The sequence below is a fragment of the Phaethon aethereus genome, assembly GCF_964289735.1.
Source record: "Phaethon aethereus genome assembly, chromosome: 1".
Taxonomy (NCBI): Eukaryota; Metazoa; Chordata; class Aves; order Phaethontiformes; family Phaethontidae; genus Phaethon; species Phaethon aethereus.
The window spans coordinates 79290697-79314961 of NC_138575.1; the positions used below are offsets into that span (position 1 = coordinate 79290697).

Genomic DNA, 24265 nt, shown 5'->3' on the forward strand with positions numbered 1-24265 from the left:
CTATGTCATCAGAATTGGTTTCTGCCGCACTTCCAGGATATCTGGGGCAAGGGAGAGAAACAAAGAGACACAGCAAACTTAGAAGGCTCCTGAAAGTAGCCACAGTACCAGAAAGCATGAAGAGCCGGAGATGGCTGGCCGTTACGCCACCAAAGGAATTTAAAACACAACGAGCACGCGACTTTGCCTATTAACTAAGTCCAATTTAATTCCTCCCCAGCTGCATCCTAGCTGAGTGATGGTAAGCCACAAATATATCCCATCACCTAGAGATGACGGCTGCTCTACTAAGTATCATTTATAGTGGGATGAAGATGTGTCAGACACAGAGTGGCATAATCCTCCAGAGAAAACAAGTGCAAGTGCCATTACAGGAGGATGCTAAGGGTTTTCCCTTTCTTGGAGAAATGCACCATCCCCAAAGACCCTTAAAGAGACTTTTGTCTCTGAAGACACGGGCACAAATAATTCAACTGCTTCATCTATCCTACAGTCCAAAGCCTACATTTCTGCACTCAAAAAGCTGACACAAAAATGACTCCTTTTGTTGGCTCCTCAGCTCCACATTGTCCAAATGTGACAGAACATAAACCTGCAAAATATCTGTCATAATCATGGGCATCTTTCCAAATGTGGACAGTAAAACCAGCGTGCTGGTATGGCAGTACACAGAAATATCTGGAAACTGGGCTGCTATGTTCTTTGCAAGGCTACAGAGAGAATAAAGAACATGGGAAAAGGGAGTACACGCTCAATTAAGAGGCTGATCACACACAGCTGCACAAAGAGGATGACGTGAGTAAAAATTGATCCATAGCTCCAGAGGGCTCTAGCCACACTTGTGAAGAATGAACCACAGTGCAGTGAGTCCAGTGAAGGGCCACAAAGACGACTGAGGGATTGGAGCACCTGACATACGAGGAGAGGCTAAGAGAACTGGAATTATCTAGCATGGAGAGAAGGCTCACAGCGAAGGAAGCCTTATCAATATGTAAAACAGATATTTTTAAATGTACTTTGATCACTATCACTGGGATTTTAATTTCTTAGTATAGGCTTCTAAACTACACAAGGAAGGTGACCATCTTTCCCACTTCACCCTGCCCCACGTGTAATGCTCCTGCTTGCTAGAAAGCTGCCACTGGCACAAATGCTTTAATTACAAAAAGGCACTGGAAATGGGCTCTACTCGATGTGCCAAGCTAAAGCAAATGCGGGTAGTGAAAAACTGCAGATTAAAATTCTGCCTTTCAGCCCAGACATTTCATGTCCTATTTCTGTGCATCTCAATATATACACCAACTCCTGCAACCGTATGTTAAACAAATTAAGTCTCAGAAAGGATGTTTGAGCTCAAAGCAAATATTTGAGCATGGAGGCATTTATACCACCCACTTGAGCAAGTATTAAATGCCAGCAGGAACAATACATCTTATGTGAACTCCAAAATGTCTGTGGTTGGAGAGTGAGTGAGCCTGATCACTCCAGCTAGCTAGCTGTAAGATTATCAACACAATTATCACAAGGAATAATTATGTGTTTTGCTGAAACATTGTTCAAAATCCACCCTTAATTACAGAGGATCAATTTTTACTGGAATCCATAATTTCTTCGAAATTGAAATCAATCCATACATACAGTGAAAGGGCAAATGCAGAAACACCTCTTTGCTAAGTATAATTTCCATGTCTACTTTACCAGCTACAATTTCATTTTCTGTAGAGTAAGAGCCAGTCTACTTTTGCAATAGGCTCTGAGATCTTAGCCTGAAAATGAGGACAAGACTGCAGCTATTACACTAGCTTTGTACAACTGATGACAGTAACACCCATACTATCTTCTCATCTCTATTAGCAGCAGATTCACCCGTTTAACAACATTTCTCAACTCCTTTCCTCTTAGCTACCTTTCAGGAATGTTCTGGAAACAATCACTGTGTAATAGAATGGGTTTGTTTTCAGGTGTGCTCTCCTTTTAGACTCAAACAAGAAAAAGCTGGCACTGATCAAAAGCCTACAATCCAGACAAACCTATTCAGAAGTCATCCCATCTGCTCGATGGGAAGAGAAGAAAAAAGATTAAGTTCTTAGAGGAAGTAACAGTTTTCAGGGTCTTCCAAGGTTAGAGACAGGACTTTACAATGTGGTGGAATCATAACTTTTTTGCAGGGGATGCCAACTTTATTCCGGTCTAGATTTTGGAGTTCAGCAATAGGTTTGCCTGAGATACTGCTGTGCAGCTGGATCAAACTTTCTTCCTGCCCAAGATGGCCAATGTATGTTTTCAGTAGTAGACACTGTTAATGTCTATATGAAAGAAATTGCCACTACATTTAGACAGAGGAGAGCGCCCTTAACCACTGCTGCTTTCTCAGTTTTCAGAAGTATCTCAAGAGTCCCTTGGACACCCTCATACTGCAAGCTGTATCCCTGAAAAGCTAGAAAGCTTGCTGGTGTATAGAGTTCAAACATACCAGTTGTCTTCTCTAGTCCACCTGTATTTGTAGGCAGACAAGAGTTACCTGAATAAAAATCAAAACTTCATTACTGCCTGCAGATTGCAAAACCCAATTTATTGTGCTATCCTAGCCCAGCTGAACAAATGCAGACTTGGCCATCATCAATGCAGTAATCGGCATAGTGAGACTAACGACATGGGGGACTGATTATTCATGGTAAGACACACAAACATCATTATCTAGGTAAAGACATGGGGCACCTGACAGATTTACAGGCATCAGTTGTAGGCATTCTGATCAGTCCAAGCAACTTCCATGGAAACCAAACCTAAGAGTCAGAATTGGCAAAGGAGGTCACTCCAAATTCCAGAGCTGCCTTTCTGTAACTCTTCCAGTTACAGGCCTGTTACAACTATTGCTGTCAGTGGATGGGCTTACAATGAGTTGCCCTGCACTCATGAGGTGGATGGACTTTCTATTCCAGTATTAAGGCAACTAGTAATCCTGTGGGTGTTTGTTAGTACAAACTACCAACTTGTTTGAACCATCACCAAGCAAAACTGGCCCAAAGCCAGAGAACAAGTTGACACCATTCCACTTGTTCACAGTGATTTGCTGCTACAGTCAGCAAATGAGGTCCGTGAAGTGATGTTCCCTCATGGAGAAATACTTGTTCCTCTGTCTTAACAGCAAAATCCCCCAACACAGAAGGCTGTCAGGGAACCAAATGACCCTCTGTTTATGGGTAATACACACTAAAACTCACCTGTTAAAATTCGATGCAATGGCAAAGTGATGTAAGTTAAGTGTGCATAGAGTAGAAAGTTTTCATCTGTTCTGTTCAGCTTCAGCCATGAGCCCACCAGAGAACGTCCTGTTCCAGATAAGGACCGCGACCTCAAATTTGTCGCATTGTGCAGATCTGTAAAGGTAGAAGACAGCAAACTTAAACTGATTATACTTTCTGCGCTTTATTGGAACACTTCCAAAAGTCAAAGAGAAGGAAAACCTGCTATTCATTGTCTAGAGACAAGTCACATGCAGGTTACTATTATTACTATTTTTATTTTTTTTTAAATCAGTCAGATCTAAAATCAGCACAGAACTAACCATCTACATTGAAGCTAAAATGTAAATGCTGGCAGCATATGTAAACAATTACCTGCTAATAGACCAGCCAGGGGAGGGAATGAAGCCTTTGCTACCACACTGCACAGGCAGAATCCCAACCCAGCCTTCCCTCATGCACAAAATAGAATATCCCTAAAATTAAGTAGTTACTCATGCAGACATTCACAAGTGTAACAGAAGAAAAATTGTTTCTTAAGAAGAAAACTGACATCTACCCAGACAGAGGGACAGTCAACATTAATATGCCAGTTTACTGCAGATCACCATGCATGCCCCACGCCAAACCTGGGGCCCTTCAGCACTGCTATGCTTCTCATAATTAGTTTAGAGGTCCGCAAATAACTTTTAAAACAAAAGGATACCGAGTCCACTGTAAGGTAGAGGAGTTTTTTATAGCTGCAGGTCTCTCCCACAGCCAGGAATACATATGCTGCATTTTGTGAGTGTTTCTAAACTTTCCCTCCGTTCCCCTGGAAAACTCATCCCTGTCCCACAGTGCTAAAAGCAGATGTTGAAGTGAACATAACAATTATGGACCAGAGTGATCCAAGCTCTGGGCTCATTTGTTTAAAAGCAGGTCCTGATCCAAACAAAGAGGTCCTAGCAAAGGAAGAATATGTACTGGCAGCTACTGGAAAAAAAAGACATAACACGGGAGAAAAAAAAGAAAAAAAAACCCAGATATTGTTTTCCCTCATTGCCTGTAAATATGTCTAGCCAAGAAGTCTATTCCTTCTCCCCACACATTACCACTATGCCAAGAGCACTGTGGTGATCAGGTCAGAAGGACCTGGAATAAGTACAGTTCTCCTGCTGTATCATGCTTGTACACAGCAAAAGTAAGTGAAGTGGGCCCTCACGGGCTGTTCCTGCCCACAGCAGGTCTGTCTGCACTGGGGGCAGGTCTGCAGCAGCGCTAGCCAGACCAAGGACACTGCTGATCTTTAGGCAATTAAGTTTTTCTCCACCCACAAAGCCAACATGCACTCAAGGATCTCTGCTTCTACAGTTCACCCAGTGATGGGCTTTTTGAAGTCAGCTTTTCCCCCTGAAACAAGAGAAATTCACCACTGCAGCTCCTGAGCAAACACTGGTTTCTGAAATTTGTAAAGAAATCTCATTTTAGTTACTTTTCCTTGTAGAAATCCCATCTTTTAATAAATTAAACTTCCTAGCATAAGCTGTTAAAAATATTCCTCTATTTATTTTTAAGACCAGGAACAATAAGGTAAAAACATGTATGACTAAGTGAAACCACACTTGGTATTTTACATGCATGCTAAAAAATGTCTGGAAAACCTGGGATATGTTTACTTCCGTAAATGTTATCAACCAGCACCCCCAGGTCCCTTTCTGTCGGGCAGCTCTCCAGCCACCCCTCCCCAAGCCTGTAGCGTTGCATGGGGTTGTGACCCAAGTGCAGCACCCGGCACTTGGCCTTGTTAAACCTCATACAGTTGATCTCTGCCCATCGATCCAGCCTGTCCAGATCCCTCTCCAGCACCCTCCTACCCTCCAGCAGATCAACACTCCCACCCAACTCCCACTCCCACTCCCGGTGTCATCTGCAAACTTACTGAGGGAGTACTCGATCCCCTCATCCAGGTCATCAATAAAGATATTGAACAAGACCGGGCCCAAAACTGAGCCCCGGGGAACACCACTTGTGACTGGACGCCAACTGGATTTAACTCCATTCAGCATAACTCTGGGCTCGGCCATCCAGCCAGTTCTTTACCCAGTGAAGAGTTACAACCAGTTTAAGTTGCACAGAATTTGAATTAAACATCATTTCAGCTTGTTTTTTAACATGCAATTCCTCATTAGCTAAGTTGATCCAGTACCGCTGACGAGTAATACCTTCACTACCACAAACAGAACTTGTGATCTGGAAATTACTTTTGTGTTTATCTATTAGCATGCCAACAGATAGTTAGATTTTTTGGCTTTTCTACTCAATTGTTTTTAAACATGAAAAGCAGTTTGGGCTCCGACATTTTTGAGTTTCCCGCCTAACAAATATTCTGAATCAGACACTAATTTTTTTTTCTTTTTGGTTGTTTCATACCAAGGAACTAGAATTCAAAGGAGTTCCACAAGGTGTTAAACCATTATATAAACAAATTCATTAGGTTTTCTTTTTAGAGAGTTCAGAACTGATCCAAAGCTAGGTGAAAAGGCATTTACTTCAACAACTTTAACCAACTGTGGATCAAATCAGGGAATTCGCTGAACTTCTCCATGAGAGCATGCTCTACCCCACTATATTGTGGTATCTGGAAAAGTGCCACCTGAGAATGTGGTATCTGGGAAAGGGGGAGGATCTTTCCTGCTCAAGTTTCTCTCAAAGCGGTCTATATAAAAGGGAGAGATAAGTTTTAGACATATGCAGGAATTGTTGGTCTCCAGCCTTCAAAAAGATGCTAAGTCTGTGAATAACCCCATTTTCAGAGTGGCACTGTTGTTGGACTTTCTGTGGAGCTAGGTTTTTCACACTGCAAACCTTTTGGAAAATCCATCATTGGGATCCCTTTCCATAGCTCTGTTGCCTCTCCAGACAAGTCTGTTTAGCTGATATTACTTCTCTCACCTCCACCATCATCATCTCTGAAGAACTCCTCACTGTCATTTGCTGAGTGGGATTTTTTCATCTCAGCAATTCTATTTCGGGGCACTTTTCTCTTGAGGGATGGGGAGAAAAAGGATGGACGATTGTTGCGTTCTGGGGTTGGTGGTGTGCTGAAAGAAGTGACCTGAAAGGGAAATAGAAGCAATGGCAGAGAAAGTTTTTCGTAAAGAGTTCTATGCTTCTAGTAAGAAATAATCAGTCTCAAATATGTGCCACGAAGCAGTCACAGGTGTAAAACTCTGAATCACTACTGGTGTCTAGCTGTAAGTTTTATCAGAGGCCAGAAAATGTCAACTGAACAGTGACATCATCTCAGCTTCAAGATGCTCATCAAGATGAAAATATTTTGATATATCATCACCCTCAACTGTTAGGTGAATAATGAAAAACCTCTCTCCTCAGCTGAGAGTTATCAAACTTTTAACAAGCACTTATAGTCATAAAGGAGCAAAATTAACAATTTAGGCACCAAGAATGTCAGTCTTATTTTTGCGTGTTAAAATTCAGAAGAGTTAATAGGCTATGAATGTATTGTATTGGACACACTAAAATTGTGCATCTTCATTTCTTTGGCAAACACAAGGTAGTAGTTTCCCTGCTTAGAAAGATGCCACAGGGGATCACTGTGAAAGGTCACAGTCTCTCTGCCGGGTCACAAGGCAATTACTTAGCCCAAGATACTGACACAAAAGTGAAGCCAACGTACAACTATCATGTATAGTATGAATATGTATACCATATTTCAATACAGGATGGAGAAAAACAAATTGAGATGCCCCCGATTATTTGGTTAGCCTAAGTGATGACAAATACAAGGATATAATTGTCTGCGGTGAAACACAGGTTAGGGATGAAGCTAGAGACACCCTTCCTTCAGAGCAGTAGTTGCTCTTGAGTAAACCACAGTAATTGTCAACCGTACCTACTTCAGAAAGAATTGAAATACAGTGCTTATTTATGGTTTTGCTAGTAATATTTTAATAGTTTCATTTCAAATGAAAAAAATGAAGATAACTATTTCACTAATGAAGGTGAGAAACTTCTATCTCATCCTTCCTTCTTCACACAGTTAATTTAACAATCCCCTAACTCTCCCTGAGATGACACCTGATATTGCTCATATCTGTCCATACAGATAAGGAGGAAGGTGACATGTGAGTGAGCATGACAGCCAAGCCAGGTTGGTATTGCACTTGCAGAAACACTCTATGTTGTCCCTCCATCATTATTTTAAATTAATAGTAAAAAAAAAAAAAAAAAAAAAAAGTAGAAGCATTCTACCACCCAACTGATCCTCTCTTCAGTGCACTTGATCTCTAATTTGTGCTTATCTCTATTTTTAACTCTGTAGCCATTTCATATCACACCTGGAGGGAAAATCGGAAACAGACAAATCACCATTAAAACCATTAGCAAAAAACAATGATAATAAATCTGGTTTGACATTTTCCAGTTGACACTAGAAGTCTTGGAGCCAAAAGACCAGTAAGTCCCTCCAGGCCTGATTTCTCCAGGCTGTATCTCTATGGTAGAGAGCAAGCACATCCAGTTAATGATTCCTGTGCTGGCAGCTCATTTTGCCTTTTAGGAAGCCAGAAACAAACAAACAAACAAAATCACATCACTTGCATGGAGACCTTTAGAAGCACTCCTGCAGACCTTTAAAATACACAGGTTAGCTACCTTACATGGGAAACCACACTAGAATCCATCAGGAACTACCCAGCCCACGTCAGCACACATCTGTGCAGGTAGTTTGAAGATATGTTGCCTAATCCCCATTAACTAGGTAAAATGCCTTAAAAGAAAACAAGGCCTAGGACTAAATAAGGGCCAAATCAGCATCTATGGACTGATTCTATTGGCATTTTACTGCACTTGTATTAAAAATAAGTATATGCATAAATATGTACTGCATCTAGATCCATAACCTTTGCTTTAATATTATACAGGCTTCACATTGGCAGCATTCGTCAGTGGCAAAATCTCCCATTTCCTCTGAGGTTTAGCAAGCAACCTACATAATATATGAATTTCATGTTTCTAGGTAAATTCCATCTTGTACAGAAATGTAATCTATTAATTTTCATAGAAAACAGGCAGAAACATCATTTTCCCTGGCATCAACATTGCTGTTGTTTCAACAAAACACTCCTCCAGAAGTATGAATCATCCAGTCATCTCTGTATTCAGTATTTGCTCAAGGGAAACTGTGCTAAAAGTTTGCATATACTGAGTATGTTCAAAATATACACAAGCAAAACTAAGTTCAGAACCCTGACATGAGTTAATCCCAGCTTCAGTCCATCTACTGTCTTTGGAACAAAACATTTTCATGCTTAACTAAGTCAGTATTTCTGTCTGCTACTTACTCTCTCGTGCACCGGGGAGTCTGGATTTGAATCTTCTTCTGTCCCATATGGTGAAGTGTCACCAGTAGAAACTCTACTCACTGCCATTTCCGCATGTCCTTTCCCTTGTGGCCCTTTCATTCGGACAAACTCCATGTTGTTATATTTATAAAAGCCAAAAGACATTCTTTGAGCCATCTTAGCTGCAACACTCACCTACAATGCATCAAGACAGAGAGAAAGCCATGCAATATCATCTCCATGTTTCAAAAAAAAAAAAAAGTTCTCTGAAAGCAGTTATCTAAGAATAAGTCAAAAGCATAGTGGATAATGATTATTATCTTGATCCTTAAGAATTATTTTAAGCCACAATGTGAAGTGATCTCTGAAAGGTAAGCAATTTTACAGGTACAAAAACAGAGGCTCAGAGAAGAATCAACTCCTTCAGCTATCCAAAAGGCAGAGTTACCCAACGGCACGCTGAGATAAAACAAAAGGTTTTTATCCAGACCCCCACAATGTGGCACACCACAGCACAAGCAGGCACGTGCACAAATCAACACAGCCTGTGCGGACACTCGTTTGAGTCCAAAAAGCAACAGATACACACACGAGATGCTTCAAACTAACAAAGTGCACTACACAATGTGGGCACTACTTTGTGGCAAGTAGATTCAGACGTTTGTGGTCCCAAACTGTCAAGGATAAAGCATAAAGAACCAGCCCCCATGCACAACTAACCTGCATCACATTGCTCACCGCAAAACCCTGACAGCTTTTGAACCCTCTCAACAGACACAAGGGCTCAATTTCCAGTTAACACAACTGAACTGAAAATTGAACTGAGAACTGAAAAAAGGAACAGACCAATATGAGAACAGTCAAGGTTTTTCCAAGTGAAATAAGTAGGACTTATCCATAAGTCTAAGTTGTTTACCACAACTTCCAGCACTTTATCACTTGAAAGGGCCAAGATGCCCATCGTGTAACGCAAACTCGTACTGTACTAAGAATTAATAGACACAACTGAAATCAAGTAACCTTCAAAAGCAGAGACAGCTTGCTTCTGTTCTGTTAAAAGAAAGGTCAAATTTCAAGTTTTCCCTTTGGCCATAATCAAGTAATTGAAGATCTAACAATTTTATTTCATCTAACAAAACAATGTAAAGTAGTAGCGTGGTCAAACAGGACATTCCTAGGTTACGAGGTGACATTACCACATCGAATCTTGTCTTTCCACTGCAGGGCTTTCTTCGTATTTTGACTTTAGTGATTCTGCATTCCTATGTATTTTAATAACCCACCTGCTGATTGTGAGAGACCATAAGATGATGGTGGGACACAGAAACAATTTTAGTTTCATGTTCTGTCAAAAAACTGCTTTAAGAGTATAAACTCCCCACATTTAAAACAGGGAGAAGGATCTCTCCTGAGAAGGGTAGGAAGAAAGGGAAATGAAGTTTACAGTCACAGTAGATATTGGTGGTGTTTTGTTGTTGCTTAAAACTCTCGGGACTGTCTTCATAGCAAACTGAGAAGTTTACTGGCTCTTGCACTCTGTACTTCAGCACTAAGTACTGAATTTGAAGCTGAAAGTGCTGGCATTTCATGTTTCTCCAGGAGAGCAAAGAAAGCTTCCTTCTGTTGCAAAGAAACTACAGCGGCCTGTTGAAAACACCATGACTACAAAATAAACTAAAGAAAAACATGTTTTACATATAGCAAGGTAGTTAAGAGTTTAAGATCTCCCTGAAAAACATGCCTTCTCTAAAGTAACTAGAAATATCTATGACCTTTCAAGAAAATGAAGGGGCTCCCAGAACTCTGTTATTCAGATCCATTCCTGTGTCATGCTCTTGGCTACTTATCAACTTCACACATTTTGGCAAACACCACAGTAATATATCCTGATATGAACACTCTCAGCTCTCTGAGCCAAAAGCACTAGCTTTCAGGTAACTTTCAGAGCCCAAAAGGACAGACTACAATGCAGATGATCTAACAGGACAAAGCTAACAGCCTCAGCAGCAAATTAAAACTGTGGTCAGAATATCATTGTTGCAAAGGATGTTGTCTTTCAGCAGTGTCTTACCCTGTTGTCATAGACCTTCTTGAGTGCTTCATAGCGGATGGACCCCTGAAAAATCACCCCTTGGAAGGTGTTGCTTTTGTCACTGGCCACCAGCTCCACACAGACCATTTCTCCTTCTCCCACAGTCATGTCACTGAAAACCTGCCAAAGATGTAAGATGAAACACTTCAAGGCAAACTGCAGCTGTTCAAGTTCAAATATATTCAGATTCCCATGATTCTTCTTAGGCCCAAGGCACTTTCAATGTAAATGGGAGAAACCAAGGGAGTTGTATGCTCCACCCCAGCGTTTCAAAAAACCAGACTTCAGGCAGTACACACTGCAAATCACGTGAGAGCTGCTTATCTCAACACATCAGCCTGTTTTGCTTTAGCCTATCATAAAGACAGATGCCAAAATCCAGCTTTAAGCTCAGATTTAAAACATGAAAGAAAGAGAAAGGTCAAATAAAATAAAAACTACTGGAAGATAACCCTCAATTAGCCAAGAACATTTGTTCAAAAGGTACAAGAAAACAGCTAGTCAGGACATAAGACTAGAATGGGAAAAAACTCTGCTGCTGCAACAAGGAACCCACCTCTTCAAAACTGTCAATCATGAAGAATATGTTGGGGTAGCTGATCTTTGACTCCTCTCCTTTACTGTCCATTGGGTGTTTGCTGGGAGACGCAAACACTTGCTGAGAAAGACATGGAAAAAAAAAAATACATCTTCTCAGTTAAATGCGCTCAGGAATCAATGCACTGAATACAAGGCAAGCAATACCAAAACACCACAGTCCAACACTGCTCAGTCAGCCAGCATTTTCACTTAGGCTAGAGATGCTGGGCATCCTGAAGGCAAAGCTGAGCTGGTTTCTGACTACAGCCTGTTTTGCAATAATGACACCACTTGTAAAACCCTTGAGTTTTCACATGCGAGTTACCAATACTAGTTGCTCCACAGTAAATGTCCCTGGGTGTATCTGACCTCTCCCATCCTATGGTACAGCTAAGGTATCCCCCCTTTTCCTTAACAGAGGGAACCACCTTGAGCTGCCTTTAAGCTACTGCAATGCACTACAAAGAAAAATAACACAGCAAGAAAGTTACCATGGCATAGCTGATCTAACACTATTTGCTTGTACAGTTAATTTCATTGCTATTGTTTGTTTAGTACCACTGTAAGATCAACATCACTTAGTAATGGGAAGCACGGCCCTCAGAAGGACAAGCACTCCAATTCTTATCCTCGTCTGCTGTTTCTTCCTCTATCCGCTGTGCTTCCTCTTGCATGTTCTTCCTTCTGAAGCAGTTCCTGAACTCCTTTGGTCACCTCACTCATCAAAACAAGCTATGTTTAAATAGCTAAAGGCTTTAGATTTTACCATTCCAATAAGATTAACAAGCAGGTAAAGAGACAGAAGAATTCACACCAAGTAGCTTGCTTTGCTTCCACCTCTGTTTACAAACAAAGCTTTGAATTAAAGAAACCTGTCAAATCTTAGCCCACTGTGAATGTGTTGAAAGCTCTGAATCTGCCCAGCTTGTCAGGCTTGTGATATTCCTGCTACAAAACCATTCAACACAAAACGTGATTAAGGGTAGGATACTAGATATTCCTAAGAGGGCTGATTTTCCTTATTTGTACTTATGAAGCCTACATGCACATTTAAATACAGATTATTAAAAAGAAAGGTTGCTTCATGACAAGAAACAGCATTAGAAAGTAACAAGACTCCTCAAAGATGACACTTGCACCAATGCCTGAAACAAGGACATCTTCCAGGCATCCTTGTTCTCATGCCACCCAATGTAAAGCAAAAAATAAACAAACTTCAAATTCACCTCCAGTCAGACACACTTGAGGAAAATATAGTTTGTAGAGATCTTATTGTCAAGCATGCAGAGAATCAATGTACCCTGCAAAATAATTTAGGGGAAGTCAGCCTTTTTTACACTGGTTTCGTGCCTTGGGTACTCTACTGGTATGAACACAGTAGCTTTGTCATAGGTCTGGAGTGGCATAGCAAGTTCTATGCCTGAGTAAGACTTCTACCTATTCAACATGTGGCTGCACACCAACAGGATAACATACACTTTCTAAAGCAAAAACCATCAGACCAGTAATATAGATCCAAAAAGGTTGGCTTTTGTTCATTTAAAACTAAAAGCCTCAATGGTGCATATTACAATGAAATGCCCTGCTGCAAACATGCTTTCCACAGTATATAGAATTGCCTTTTCTCTCTATGCAGATCAACTTCATGATGTTGAAGTGTTACTAGTACATAGGCTAAGTTTTAACGTGTGTTGAGTTTCTCCTAGAAAAGGGGAGACAAAAGAAAAAGTTATAAGCAGTCCCACAGTACGAGCCTCTAGGAATGAGGAACAGAAAATCTCTTCCTTATTCTGAACACTGCTCACATGCAGTAAGGGCAGGTCCCTCATCCTCATCTCCCCAGTTTTCAAATCTGCAAGTAGTATTTACAGATTTTTCTCAAAAGAATTTTGCAGACGTTAACTGGAGGTGAAATTTGGACTAGTAAACAGTGGAAAAAGCAATGAGGAAAAAAAGGGTTTGCACCAGTGGTGTCTCAACAGCACCAAAAGTAAGGAATTATGCACCTAACATGCAAATTGCAAATACAGTAATCAGTGTTGCTAGTTTTGTTTGCAGGCAAAGCAACAATTGTTTTAAAATGGTAAAACAAAATTAAAGGACTAAAGAGCATTGATTTATTTTAGGTAAAGCTACACAAGCAGCTGAATGAGCCAAAGGAATGGAAATGCCTGAGCAAAACAGCCTTTGAAAGGCAACAGGAGCCATTTAAAGAAGAATTTCTGCCAACTAGGAGAAGTTATTGCAGGATCTGCTGGAAACTGAGTGAAGGAGCCTGGGGTTTCTTGCTCGTATCCCTTCCACGCTTATTATTCAGTCTCCTCCACTATGCTAAACCCTGGATTAACTGTATGCTGCACACAAGCAAGTGCTAAAAGCCTTCAGTGTGGAGATGGAAGGAATAAGCAGTTTTAAGAGAGAAAACAAGAATCTCACAAAATTATAAGAGATAAATTGGTAATCAGTAAATTGTCTACCATTTAATAGCCCTACATTACAGATCTACCCAAAAGGCTTCTCATAACTCATACAGTTTCAGGTTTACCCTCAGATTAGTTAACAGCTGGGCACGTTCCCCCCTCCAGCACCCAGCCCACCCCCGCTCCAAATCCAGTAGGCAAAGATACAAATCTTGAAAGCATGCAGAGGTCTTTACAATTTTTTGAGAGGGGCTATAAAGGACATTTAGTTCTCACATTTAGATGACTGTCAGGAAATGTCACTAGACAAAGACTGGAGATGCTTCGCAATGATGCATCTCTCAGAGCACAGCCTGAGAACCACTGCCCTGGTGTTGATACAGTTTTTAGGATGAGGTAATACTGGATGCCAACCTCTTATTCACAGTAATAACAGGGTAACCTCACCTGAGATTTCTTTTTGTGAATGTGAATATCTCCTCCATCAGAGCGTGTACACACAGCACATGTCACCACATAATCCAGCTAAAACAGGGCACCAGATAAAGAAATAAAGGTTTAGAGTTAGAAAAACAAAACATTCATGTGCATGAAGCAGAACACGTGCTTTCTTAATTTTTGTGGCTGTCTGGCTAAAAAGTAAGACCTTTTGGTATTGCCATTTTCTTTGCTGTTTTTACTATACTGAAACTCCTATAGTTTTCAAGCCTGTGTTTGTTTATTAAAGCAGTGATACTGAAATCTTTTTATTTTGACATCTGTTGGAACACCTGTCAATATTGTTTAACACTAACTTACTGGTCAGCTGGGGGAATAAGCATGACACACACACACAAGCATACTTTAAGATGGAAATGGAAAAGATCCTCCCTTCAAAAATGGAAAAATAGAAACACTAACGAACACAAGCAACACATTAGAGAGGTCAGGAACCATTAACGTAGCCTGCCACACCACCTGAAAAAATTCGTACGGAGCAAGCGTGATAGCTCTGGACAGCAATGCCCAGCTGTAACAGCATCTCTGAATTCTGACTATAGGAAAAGGATTCTGGTTTTATTCAGCATCAAATAAAGGCAGAAAATGTTCTCCGCAGAGAAGTTCTGCAACGAGACTTTTGGAAGAAGAGAGAATAAAACCAATTTATCTTCCAGGATGTGTGCACTGAGCCAGCAGTCTCTCATTCTGAGATCGTAATCAACAAAACTTTTAAGGGATCTCGAAGGACTACAGTAACATTCAGCTTCTCTAAGTGCCAATGTAACATATGCAATAACTAAACAACCTATGAGTTAATTAAAGAAATAATTTGTGCTAGCTTCATGTTTCCACCACCAAAAAAAAAAAAAAGTTTTATTAAAGTTCTGATGTCAAGAGCAGCAAACTCCCAGTATAACACATAACACCTTTACTGCATTTCCACTTAGCAGTTCCCTCTCTTAGCTGCACCAGTATTGTGAACTCTAACAGAAATGTTGCTTGTCTAACAGTCTCACTCACTCTCAAAAACTATTAAACTTGACAAAGCCTTCCATTTCGCAAAACTTTGTTACAGAGCATAAAATTCAGCCCATCTTCACTAGATATATTTAAAGTTTTTTGAGGAAAGCTATTAGGACTCTACTGAAAAATAATAAACATCTCCATTTACATTCATTTAGACTCTGAAAGGCAAAATTAAAGCCATGTTTTCTTGATATCCTCCAGAAGTGTTCAAATCCCCCAAGCTAGGGAGGAAAGGGGACAGATCAAAGTCTACCGTGAAACCTCTCTAGCATAAATAGCCCTTGCAAATTAGATAAGCATCACTGTTACCTTCTGTAGGATGAGGTTCAAGTAGACACTCTCTTCCCAGTCGATGTCAGGGTCTCCCAGGCCAGGAAGCTTCTTAGAATCTCTCCGGTAAACTTCCACTTCAACCTGCTGAGAAAATACCACGTCCTTGAAAAACACTACTTAAAAGGACCTATATGCAAACATAAAATTGACACCAGAAGCTGCATGTTGCATAGCTTCCAGCTACATTTTTCTGTCAGGATCGGATTTTGTTGACCGTGCAAGGTCAGCCCTCGTGGGAGGCTTTGTGTGGAAGTGAAGCTGGGGGGACAGGGGATGTGAGGGAGAACAGGTGAGAAAGGAAGGTCTGTGCTGGGGGTTCTCAGTTTTGGACAGCAGCCTCATTTATTCCTTATAATGGGTATGTTTTAGCAAAAATGAAATTCATAAAATCAGGGATACACACACATGTTTATTTCTCTCAACACAATCCCTCGGAACCAAACATGTCACTAGACTAATGTTCAACGTCATCTAGCAGGTAGCTGTTGCTTGTTCCCCATTGGGATGGGAGTCTCTGGGACGATGAATTCCACTAATTAATGCCTCTCAGAGGACATTTTGGTAATGCCTCTTCTAAAGGTTTCATACTGACAATACTGATTGGACCCAACTACTCGTGAGATTTTCATCTGTACTAAAACCAAGCAAATGAAAAATCACAAATTACCTCAGAGAGCAGAAACAACTCTACCAATGCTAACAAACTGAAGGAACTGACAAAAATAGAAAACTTCACTTGATGTAGCACACAGAGCTAAACAGCAGTTTGACACTTAAAAAAAAACCTGCAGCACAGCTTAATCTCTAAACTGGTGTGTAATGCAAAATAGGGTGACAAGTAGCACACTTAACCATTGTCAAAGCTATGCACTATCTTGACCAAATACCTGGGAAAGCATTTGTTTCTCTTTGTTTGTCAAATATTTTTTTTTTCTTAAACAATAACATGCTTTAACAGATGGTTAAGAAATATCTGAAATACCATGACCAGTTGATACAGCTGTAAACAGGGCAGTTCATGAATCCTTTTTTGCTTTCGTCGGGGAAGAGAAAGAAGGGTAGAGATGATTTGTTAGAAAACAGATTGTCATAAAAGTCAGAATATGCAAGTGAAATCAAACGGAGTAAGACTAAGCCCTATAGTAACTTGAAACAAAGTTAAGCCCTATAGTAACTGTGCATTTATTTCCACTCCTTTGGGAAGGGTAAAGCTACAAGACCAAAATATAGTGAAGAACAGTGAACAGTACAGTATTTCAGGATTGACAGTATCAGCAGATACCATGAAAGCCAAATGCACTGTTTTCTATCATTCAGTTTTTAACTTACAAATGTCTTTTAAAAATGCCTATAGCCTCATATGTCATTCCTTTGTTTTATTTCTTCTAAAGCTCCAAACCACATATTTTTCTATTGGCAATATAAATCGCACAAACTACTGTAAAAAACTAAGCTACTGTAAAAAACTAAGATGTGAGCAACTAAGGGAAATAATCTCATTCAAATTCATCTCCAAATAAACAAAGGTGATATTTGCACTTTTGTGCCTAAAAGCACAGAAACATCACATTTGCAAGATTCCAGAAATATTCTGTGAAACAAAAGCCATCCTGTCTCTGAAGGAAAGACACAGCAAAATAACCGGGTGAAGGCAGGACTGAGTAATTGCAGGGTAAATCTCCAGCTCTAACAAATGCCAGGGTAAGCGAGACCAAGTGCTCAGCAGACACCACCTCAGTGTCTTCTGCCTCCATATCCATGGACCCTTTATTTTAATCCAGGCACAGTTTAATCATCTCTTAACGATAAAGTTTAAACCTCCCGTTGCAGACGTCAGCCACTATTTTTTTCTGCTTGTGAAATTAATTCACATGCTGAACCACTTCTCCCCAGCAACTACCAAGCCATTGCACAACTCTTTCATGGAACATCACCCCCGCAACCCTGTCACAGATAACAACAGAAAAAGGGCTTTTCTTTAATCACTTTTGCCCTATGCACTAATTTAGGGTGGATTCCCGGGCGGTACAACCTGTGGGTTAGGGCACAGTGGCTCGCTGTCAAACACTGTCATGGCCGTTCCCAAAGCCAAGTGCTTAAGCCACACTGTATTCCAACGGAAATTAATTTAGGGAATTTAAGGAATTCAGTTTGCTGCACAGGGTATAGATCTGTGTTCAACAGGTCAAACCAGGCAGGACAGAGGAGACCTTTTTGCCAGATGGAAAGGAGCCATCAGCAGCCAGAAGCAACAGAGGCAGCGCTCATCCGACCTCAGAAAGACAGAAAATGGACTTCCAAATGCTCTCCACGGCACTGGCATCTGCTGGACGTGTTTTGCAGCTCCTGCTCGTGCCCAGATAAGTCCTCAGTGGGTGTCAGGGAGACGGACCAGCCCTACAGCTGTAGTTACACCAAGAAGACAGCATTTGCTACAGCAGCCAGCAGTTTCGGATGCCTTACTTTCCGCACCACTGAAGGATCTGCTTTACCAACACAGCGAGCCCTCGCCAGGGTGCTACAACAAGCAGCACCACCTCTCCCTGTCCGACTGGTAATACGCTTCACAGTGCAAGCACCCAATTTACAAGTCATGTCTGGGGAAAAAAAAAAAAAATCTCACCCCTTACCTCAAACATCTTTATCTGCAACATCTCTTTTACTTCTTTCTAAACAATTCTTCCAGAAATAGCAAAAAGGCATCCATACAGCATCCCAGCATAAAGCAAAGTGCTGAATCTGGGTTGGCCAAAACAAACAGCACTTTCCAGGGGCTCGATTTCCCATGCAAGTGCTGTAGCTCACAAATTAACCTCAGCTACCCTTTACTGCCACGGTGCTGGACGTGTGAAGGTAGACACGCGATATTATGTGAAATAAATCAACAGGCTCGGTTCAACTCGTAGCAAATGATCCCGCTGTCACTGGCACACTGGAGAGTGTCAGGCGGGGCCAAGGACGTAGGAAAGACTGGGGCTGACTCTGTTCAGACCCTGCAGCCACTTGTTCAGCATTTGCCAGTAAAAGGCGTACCCAAATCAATCATTAAAAAAAATATAAAATTTAAAAAACCTCATACAAAGAACTTCAAACATAAAATCTTCCCCATTCCATACAGTTTCATTACTACTGTTTAAAATCAGCAATCTACATTTCTTGGCAGGCTGACCTAATTTGTCCATGTCCCAAGGAAGCTTGCTCAGCATCTGTACGCTTAGCTTCCTGGTACTATGTACAAGCAGTACATATGCCAAGAACGTAAAATCAAAACCTTAAGCCTCAGAAAGCCCCATTACTCAGGCTCCTTATGTGTAAAAGGACTGCAGTTGTAAGATCACATAAATATTGTAGAAGTAGCTACCTTAAATGAAGAAAAGCCCATGGTGACAGCTAAGTCCCAATCCAAAAATCAAGGGCTAAGTACTAACCTTTTATACTTAAGTGAATCATTTCAAGTGAACGTAGGCATTTGGGACTGACAGCTGAGTAACAGAAGACTGACATGTTCGCTCTTCTAACCTCTAGGTGCTCAGACATCAACAAATAGGAGTGCTGTCAAAATCTCAATGAGTTCCCAGTAATAGAAACTATTACGTGAGTTTAGGTAAGTCAGTGTTGCTAGTGGTGAGCACAGCGCTTCCTAAATGAAGAGAAACACCTGCCTTACAAAGTGTTGCCTTATATTTACATAGAAATCACATGGTAAATGTGATCCTAATTTTATATATGTGTGTGTGTATATATATAAAAAATATATAAAATATTATTTCTTAGTATACCTCATGTTTTTCATGAGAACAACATTTTGTCATAGTCTAGGCTTACTTCATGTTGTCATGTTTGGCCTTTCAAAGTTAAGAAATCATTTGACTGGAGAACATGCTGGATTTCAGATGGCTAAGTCCTCCCAAGAAAGCAAGTCTCTCTTAGCCAGGGATCCAGGAGACACTGGGTCTTTTTCCAGGTCTGCTGCCAATTCACTTGGCCATGTCTCACCTCTACGCTTGTTCATCTGGCTTTAGATGAGACATGCCTTCCTGGAAGCGTGAAAATTTATTAATAGAAAGAACTACCTAAATACTAATTATTTATTCCCAGTGCAATCCAAAAGCCAAGCTGGGTATTTCCTCGTTCAAGTCAAGATGATGACCCTTATACAGCTTCAGCAAGCTGAAATCCATTATGTCACCTTTATAAATTTTTCAGAGGGTTACCGAGCAAAGGCTGTAAAGGAGAATTACATCAGCTAGGCTGACCTCCTACATGTCATGGACATTTTACCATTACTTCTTCACAAAACCCAGTTAATCACATCTGACTAGACAGTGCCTGGGAAAATACCTTATTCTGAGAACTCGTTCCAATGATTAATCATCCTCATGGCTGAAAGTGTGCAACTTCATTTAATTTAGCAGCTTTCCTTTTACCAGCCTCTGGTTCTTGTCATGCCTATTTCCACTATATTAAGAAGCTCTTTAATACTCAGTTTTGGTTTTTGCTGGGTTTTTTTGTGTGTTAATCTTTCAGATAAACCAGTCAAAACTCCTTTAGGAGGTCTCCATGACTCTCAGCACAGCACTTCTGCAGAACTTGTGCTCCTTTTCCACCCTCCTGGTATTTCACTAGTACCGGAGTTTTCTGGTACTGGCACAGTGCTGATGTATATGCTCTTACTACTCCCTCAGGATTGCACTTTTTCTGCACAGCAACATGACTGCATGGTAAATAACTTGCACTCTGTGCCTTGCCTGCCCTTTCCAGAGCCTGTGTGCAGTCCTGGCACTGAAGCATTGACCTATGCTAATAAACGGATCCACGTTTGCTAGGGATCAGGCTGCACAGTCCAATGGTCATGCCCTCATAATTTTCGCAGCACAAATGTGTGTCATCTGCAAATCTAAATCCACTGTAATTTTATAATCCCAGTCACTGATCCCTGCAGAGCCCCTTACAAACACCTCCACCTGAGGTTGCTTCCCTCTTTTGCCCACTCCATTTTACCACTCCTGCTAGCCAGGTCCCCCACTGTCATCCTGCTTTTCCTCAGCCCCTTTCTTTTCCGTGCTTGGCAAACGTTCTGGCTGCCTTCTCGCACAGCTCTCATGTACTATTATGGTCCATCTCTGGGACTTCGTAGGCTTCTGTGCCACAGTGCTTGTGCCTACTCAGAGGTCCTGGAGAGCCTCACAGTTACTTCCAGCTGCACCTACTCCCACCTGCAACAGACATTATTACTGAAACTGTTGTCAGGAGTTAGCATCTGCACAAAAAGAACATCCTTAGTGCAAAGGAGGAAAGAGTCTCTTAACACTTATGTATTTTATTCACATAAATATGCCTTTCAGAGATGTATATATTATGGACTGGTTATCTTCACAAAAGAACCCGAGCCATAAAAGATCTTGTACTGGAAGCCAACTTAATGCATGTCTTAAGTTATACACTTGCAAATAGCTAGAACATTTTTATCATAAAACCCAGAACAACCCTCTAGGACCCCAGTCTAGGTTTAAAATCTTTGTGATAAACTAGACACCTTTTTCCATCATGCCTATTTACTCCCCAAAATTTCAAGAATACAATCAATCTTTTTAATTGATATTAAAAATATGAACACTGGGATATTTAGGCCCTCCCCCAACCCTCACTCAGTATTAATTCTACGTGGTTCCCAAGGCATTACAGCTGTTTGATGAAACCTGTGTGAATCGAAAATCACCTTGTTTGCACAGCTTAGCGCATAAGCCTTTGAAAAACTCCTGAAAAGAAATCTACCATCAAAATTACAGCTGGGCAGCACAGAAAGCATGGGGTAATAAGAACAGGGTTTACAGGAAGCATTATTTTGTTGGCATTCAGAAGCCATCCAAAAAAAAAAACCCCAGCAGATTTTGGCTTTCTGTTAAAAACAAGCCTAATGGGATTACAGGTCTATCTAGTAGTAGCACCACTTTTCAGGTGGTTTTTTTTTTTAGACCACATTCACTAAAAACAGTAAAGGGGAGGGGGCTGAACATGAAAAGGGAGATGAAGAAGATACAGTAAACAAAATTCAATACTTTTTCCACAATACAAGTTCAGCGAGGAAACAATCCTACTATCTCCAGAGCCAGCTGCAATACAGAGACTGAAATCTGATTTTTAGGATTTTACATTGGCAGGTTTTGTTCAGAAGATCAGGGGAAAAAAAAAATAAGCAAAAGAAAAAAGTTTCTTTCAAAAACTGGTCCATCTTCTACAAAAGCAGAATTATCCCCCAGCGTGTGCTCACCAGTGCAGAGTTTTAAAAGCCCCCATCACACAGTGCATCCAGCTAATGTTGAAAGCCAGTAGGCTTCACAATAGAAGTATCTTTCTCACATTTATCCAAGTATTTCCTTTTACTAGTCTTCCCTGTAGCAAACAGGTCTAATTCCAAAACGGTATCTTAAATATTAACCAAACTAAATGGTCTTTCTAAATTCCCTGACCAAAGGAACTAATGTCCTTCTCTCCATGCTTCAGATCCACCCCCAAACAGTCCTACTTCCTTTTGCTCTTTTCTTATGCATTATCCACCAGCTACTTGTTTGATTTCCTCCCACTTTCACAATCTCTTTGAAGCACTGAGGCACCTTTAAGTACGGTGTAGCCTAGATGGACATTAACAGAGAAAATTGGTATTACCAGCAGCATAGCATGTCTCCATTCTCTAGACAACACTTCACTCGTGGACACCTAATATTTTGTACCTCCACAGGCACTTATTTAAGCATCTAATCACATAGCTGGGATTTTTGTGTGGCATCCCATCCCCTCATCCCAGCAACTAAACCTACAGCAGTAGGAAACCAGATAGTTTTGGTACCAGTACCTATGTAGTTGGAACAGCACAAGCTTGCAGCTCAAGCTGTTGGGCTTCCTTGTTCCATTTAAGCAGCTTCACGTGCAGCAGCACCACTACCACTGCATGAAGTTGGAAGCAAGGAGTTGTTTCACAGCCTGCAGGCGGTCACAGACACACACGTACCCCATCCAGATCCCCTCCGAGCAGAAGCGTTGGTTCTCCAGGATTCAGGGCATGAGAAGAGACACTCCGTGCAGCTGCGATACTCAGCTGCTTTCATATCAGACTCATGTGTCATTGATGCATACCAGCTTCACACAGCACAAGGCATTTAGTTATATATTTGGATAAATTGATATTTATCCAAATTTATATTGCATAATCAAATCATGATAAAATTTTTCTTTTAGGGGAATGAAAGATGTCTTAAAAAAAAGGAAAAAAATCAGAGAAAATATTTGAAGTACAACAAAGAAGTCATGCTAAGTGCTAAACGCTAGCCATCAAGCAATGTCAGGACAAAAAAAAATTAACTATAACTGCAATGGGAATATAACTAGAACTTACATTAACGAGCTGGGCAGAACATTAAAACCCCTTTTCCTTCTAGACCCTTTGAACATACACACACACTACAAGTAACTTGAAACACTTCCTATAGCCCCAGTAGTGCTACTATAGCAAAACAGTTTATGGATGTAAAGGAGAGAATTTGTGACTACAGCAACTTTTTCTTAGCACCAAGAGGTTAAACAGCAAGAACAAACTTTGGGGCATAAGCAGTCATCTTTGTCTCCTTCTGTCACAAAAACTAATCTGTTTTTCCCCAACCTACCCAAAGACATCAATTCTCACTCCCAAACCTCAGCTCTCCAGTAACCTGAAAGTACCTTCAATGGATTCTCAAAACCCAATATACTTGTGGACTTCTGCATCATCTCTATGACTAATGTCACCAAGGCTATCATTGATACAAATGCATTTTAGAGGCAGCAATCAAGCTCTAATAAGCTACTGGAATGCTTAGAAGAGCCCTAAAACAGACATTAAAAATAAATTCGAGGTCCTCTGATAGAAGAGGACCTCCATTAGAATGAAAATTGTAAAGGGCATTCACTTTCTATGATTTACTTTCACTGTAGCTCTTAAACACTTCAAATTGCAGTAGGCTTGCTCCTAACAAATGTTAACTGCAAGAAAAGAATACATGCATACCCCCTTATAAATTTCAGAATATTATTTAATTTAAATATGTAGCAACCCTAAGTTTTGAATCAGTTTCACAAATGTTTCAAGCTAATTTAATACACTGGTGATGGGAAAAGGAAGGGTTACATTGATTTCTGCATCTAAAAAAAAATAAAATACATCAATAAGTTCCATGATCCTGATTTAATGCAGACCAGTCTACCCTGGTCTGAACATTTTATGGCATTTTTACCAGCAGGTGTCAAGTCTAAAATTAGCAGATATTAGAAGGTAGATTCAGTCCAAGCCAAAGCTACCCAGTACCAGAAAAGAGTTTGTGTGCAGTGATTCCTGTTCATCTTGCTCTTGGGGAGGGTGTGGAGGCAATTCATAAAAAAAGGAAACATGGAAAATAAGACTGCTGCCTGAAACTCACCAGCAATACGTATCTGTGAGACAAATGCTCAAATCTTTGCAATGTCTCTGGCTTTAGCACTTCCTCCTGCTCATCGGAGCAAGGCTGGCTGCACAGAGACTGACCTGCCAAAAATCTGCCAAAGCATGTCCAAACTTTCCCTACAGTGTGGAGCTGCCATTACAACAGTGTTTGCTTCTTTGGGCAAAAGCTCCCCACCTCCAGACCACTGAGACGTAGGTCACCAAGTGCTTTCTTGCCTACGTGCTAGAACGTATCAACAACATGATGCCATTCAGATGGAAAAGACAGTATT

At 40.7% G+C, this 24265-nt stretch overlaps 1 protein-coding gene across 1 annotated transcript in view; it reads right to left on the bottom strand.

Annotated features, from left to right (window-relative positions):
- The window catches only part of KIAA0930, a gene marked incomplete at its 3' end in the record, with an annotated part of 77306 nt that continues 53041 nt past the window's right edge, over positions 1–24265 (bottom strand). The window contains exons 3-10 of the mRNA XM_082004535.1: positions 15497–15604; positions 14129–14206; positions 11239–11340; positions 10662–10802; positions 8591–8785; positions 6180–6342; positions 3225–3380; positions 1–41 (exon numbers count right to left, since the gene is read on the bottom strand). Of these exons, the coding sequence (XP_081860661.1) occupies positions 1–41; positions 3225–3380; positions 6180–6342; positions 8591–8785; positions 10662–10802; positions 11239–11340; positions 14129–14206; positions 15497–15604 (984 nt within the window). The remainder of the gene's footprint in view (positions 42–3224; positions 3381–6179; positions 6343–8590; positions 8786–10661; positions 10803–11238; positions 11341–14128; positions 14207–15496; positions 15605–24265) is intronic.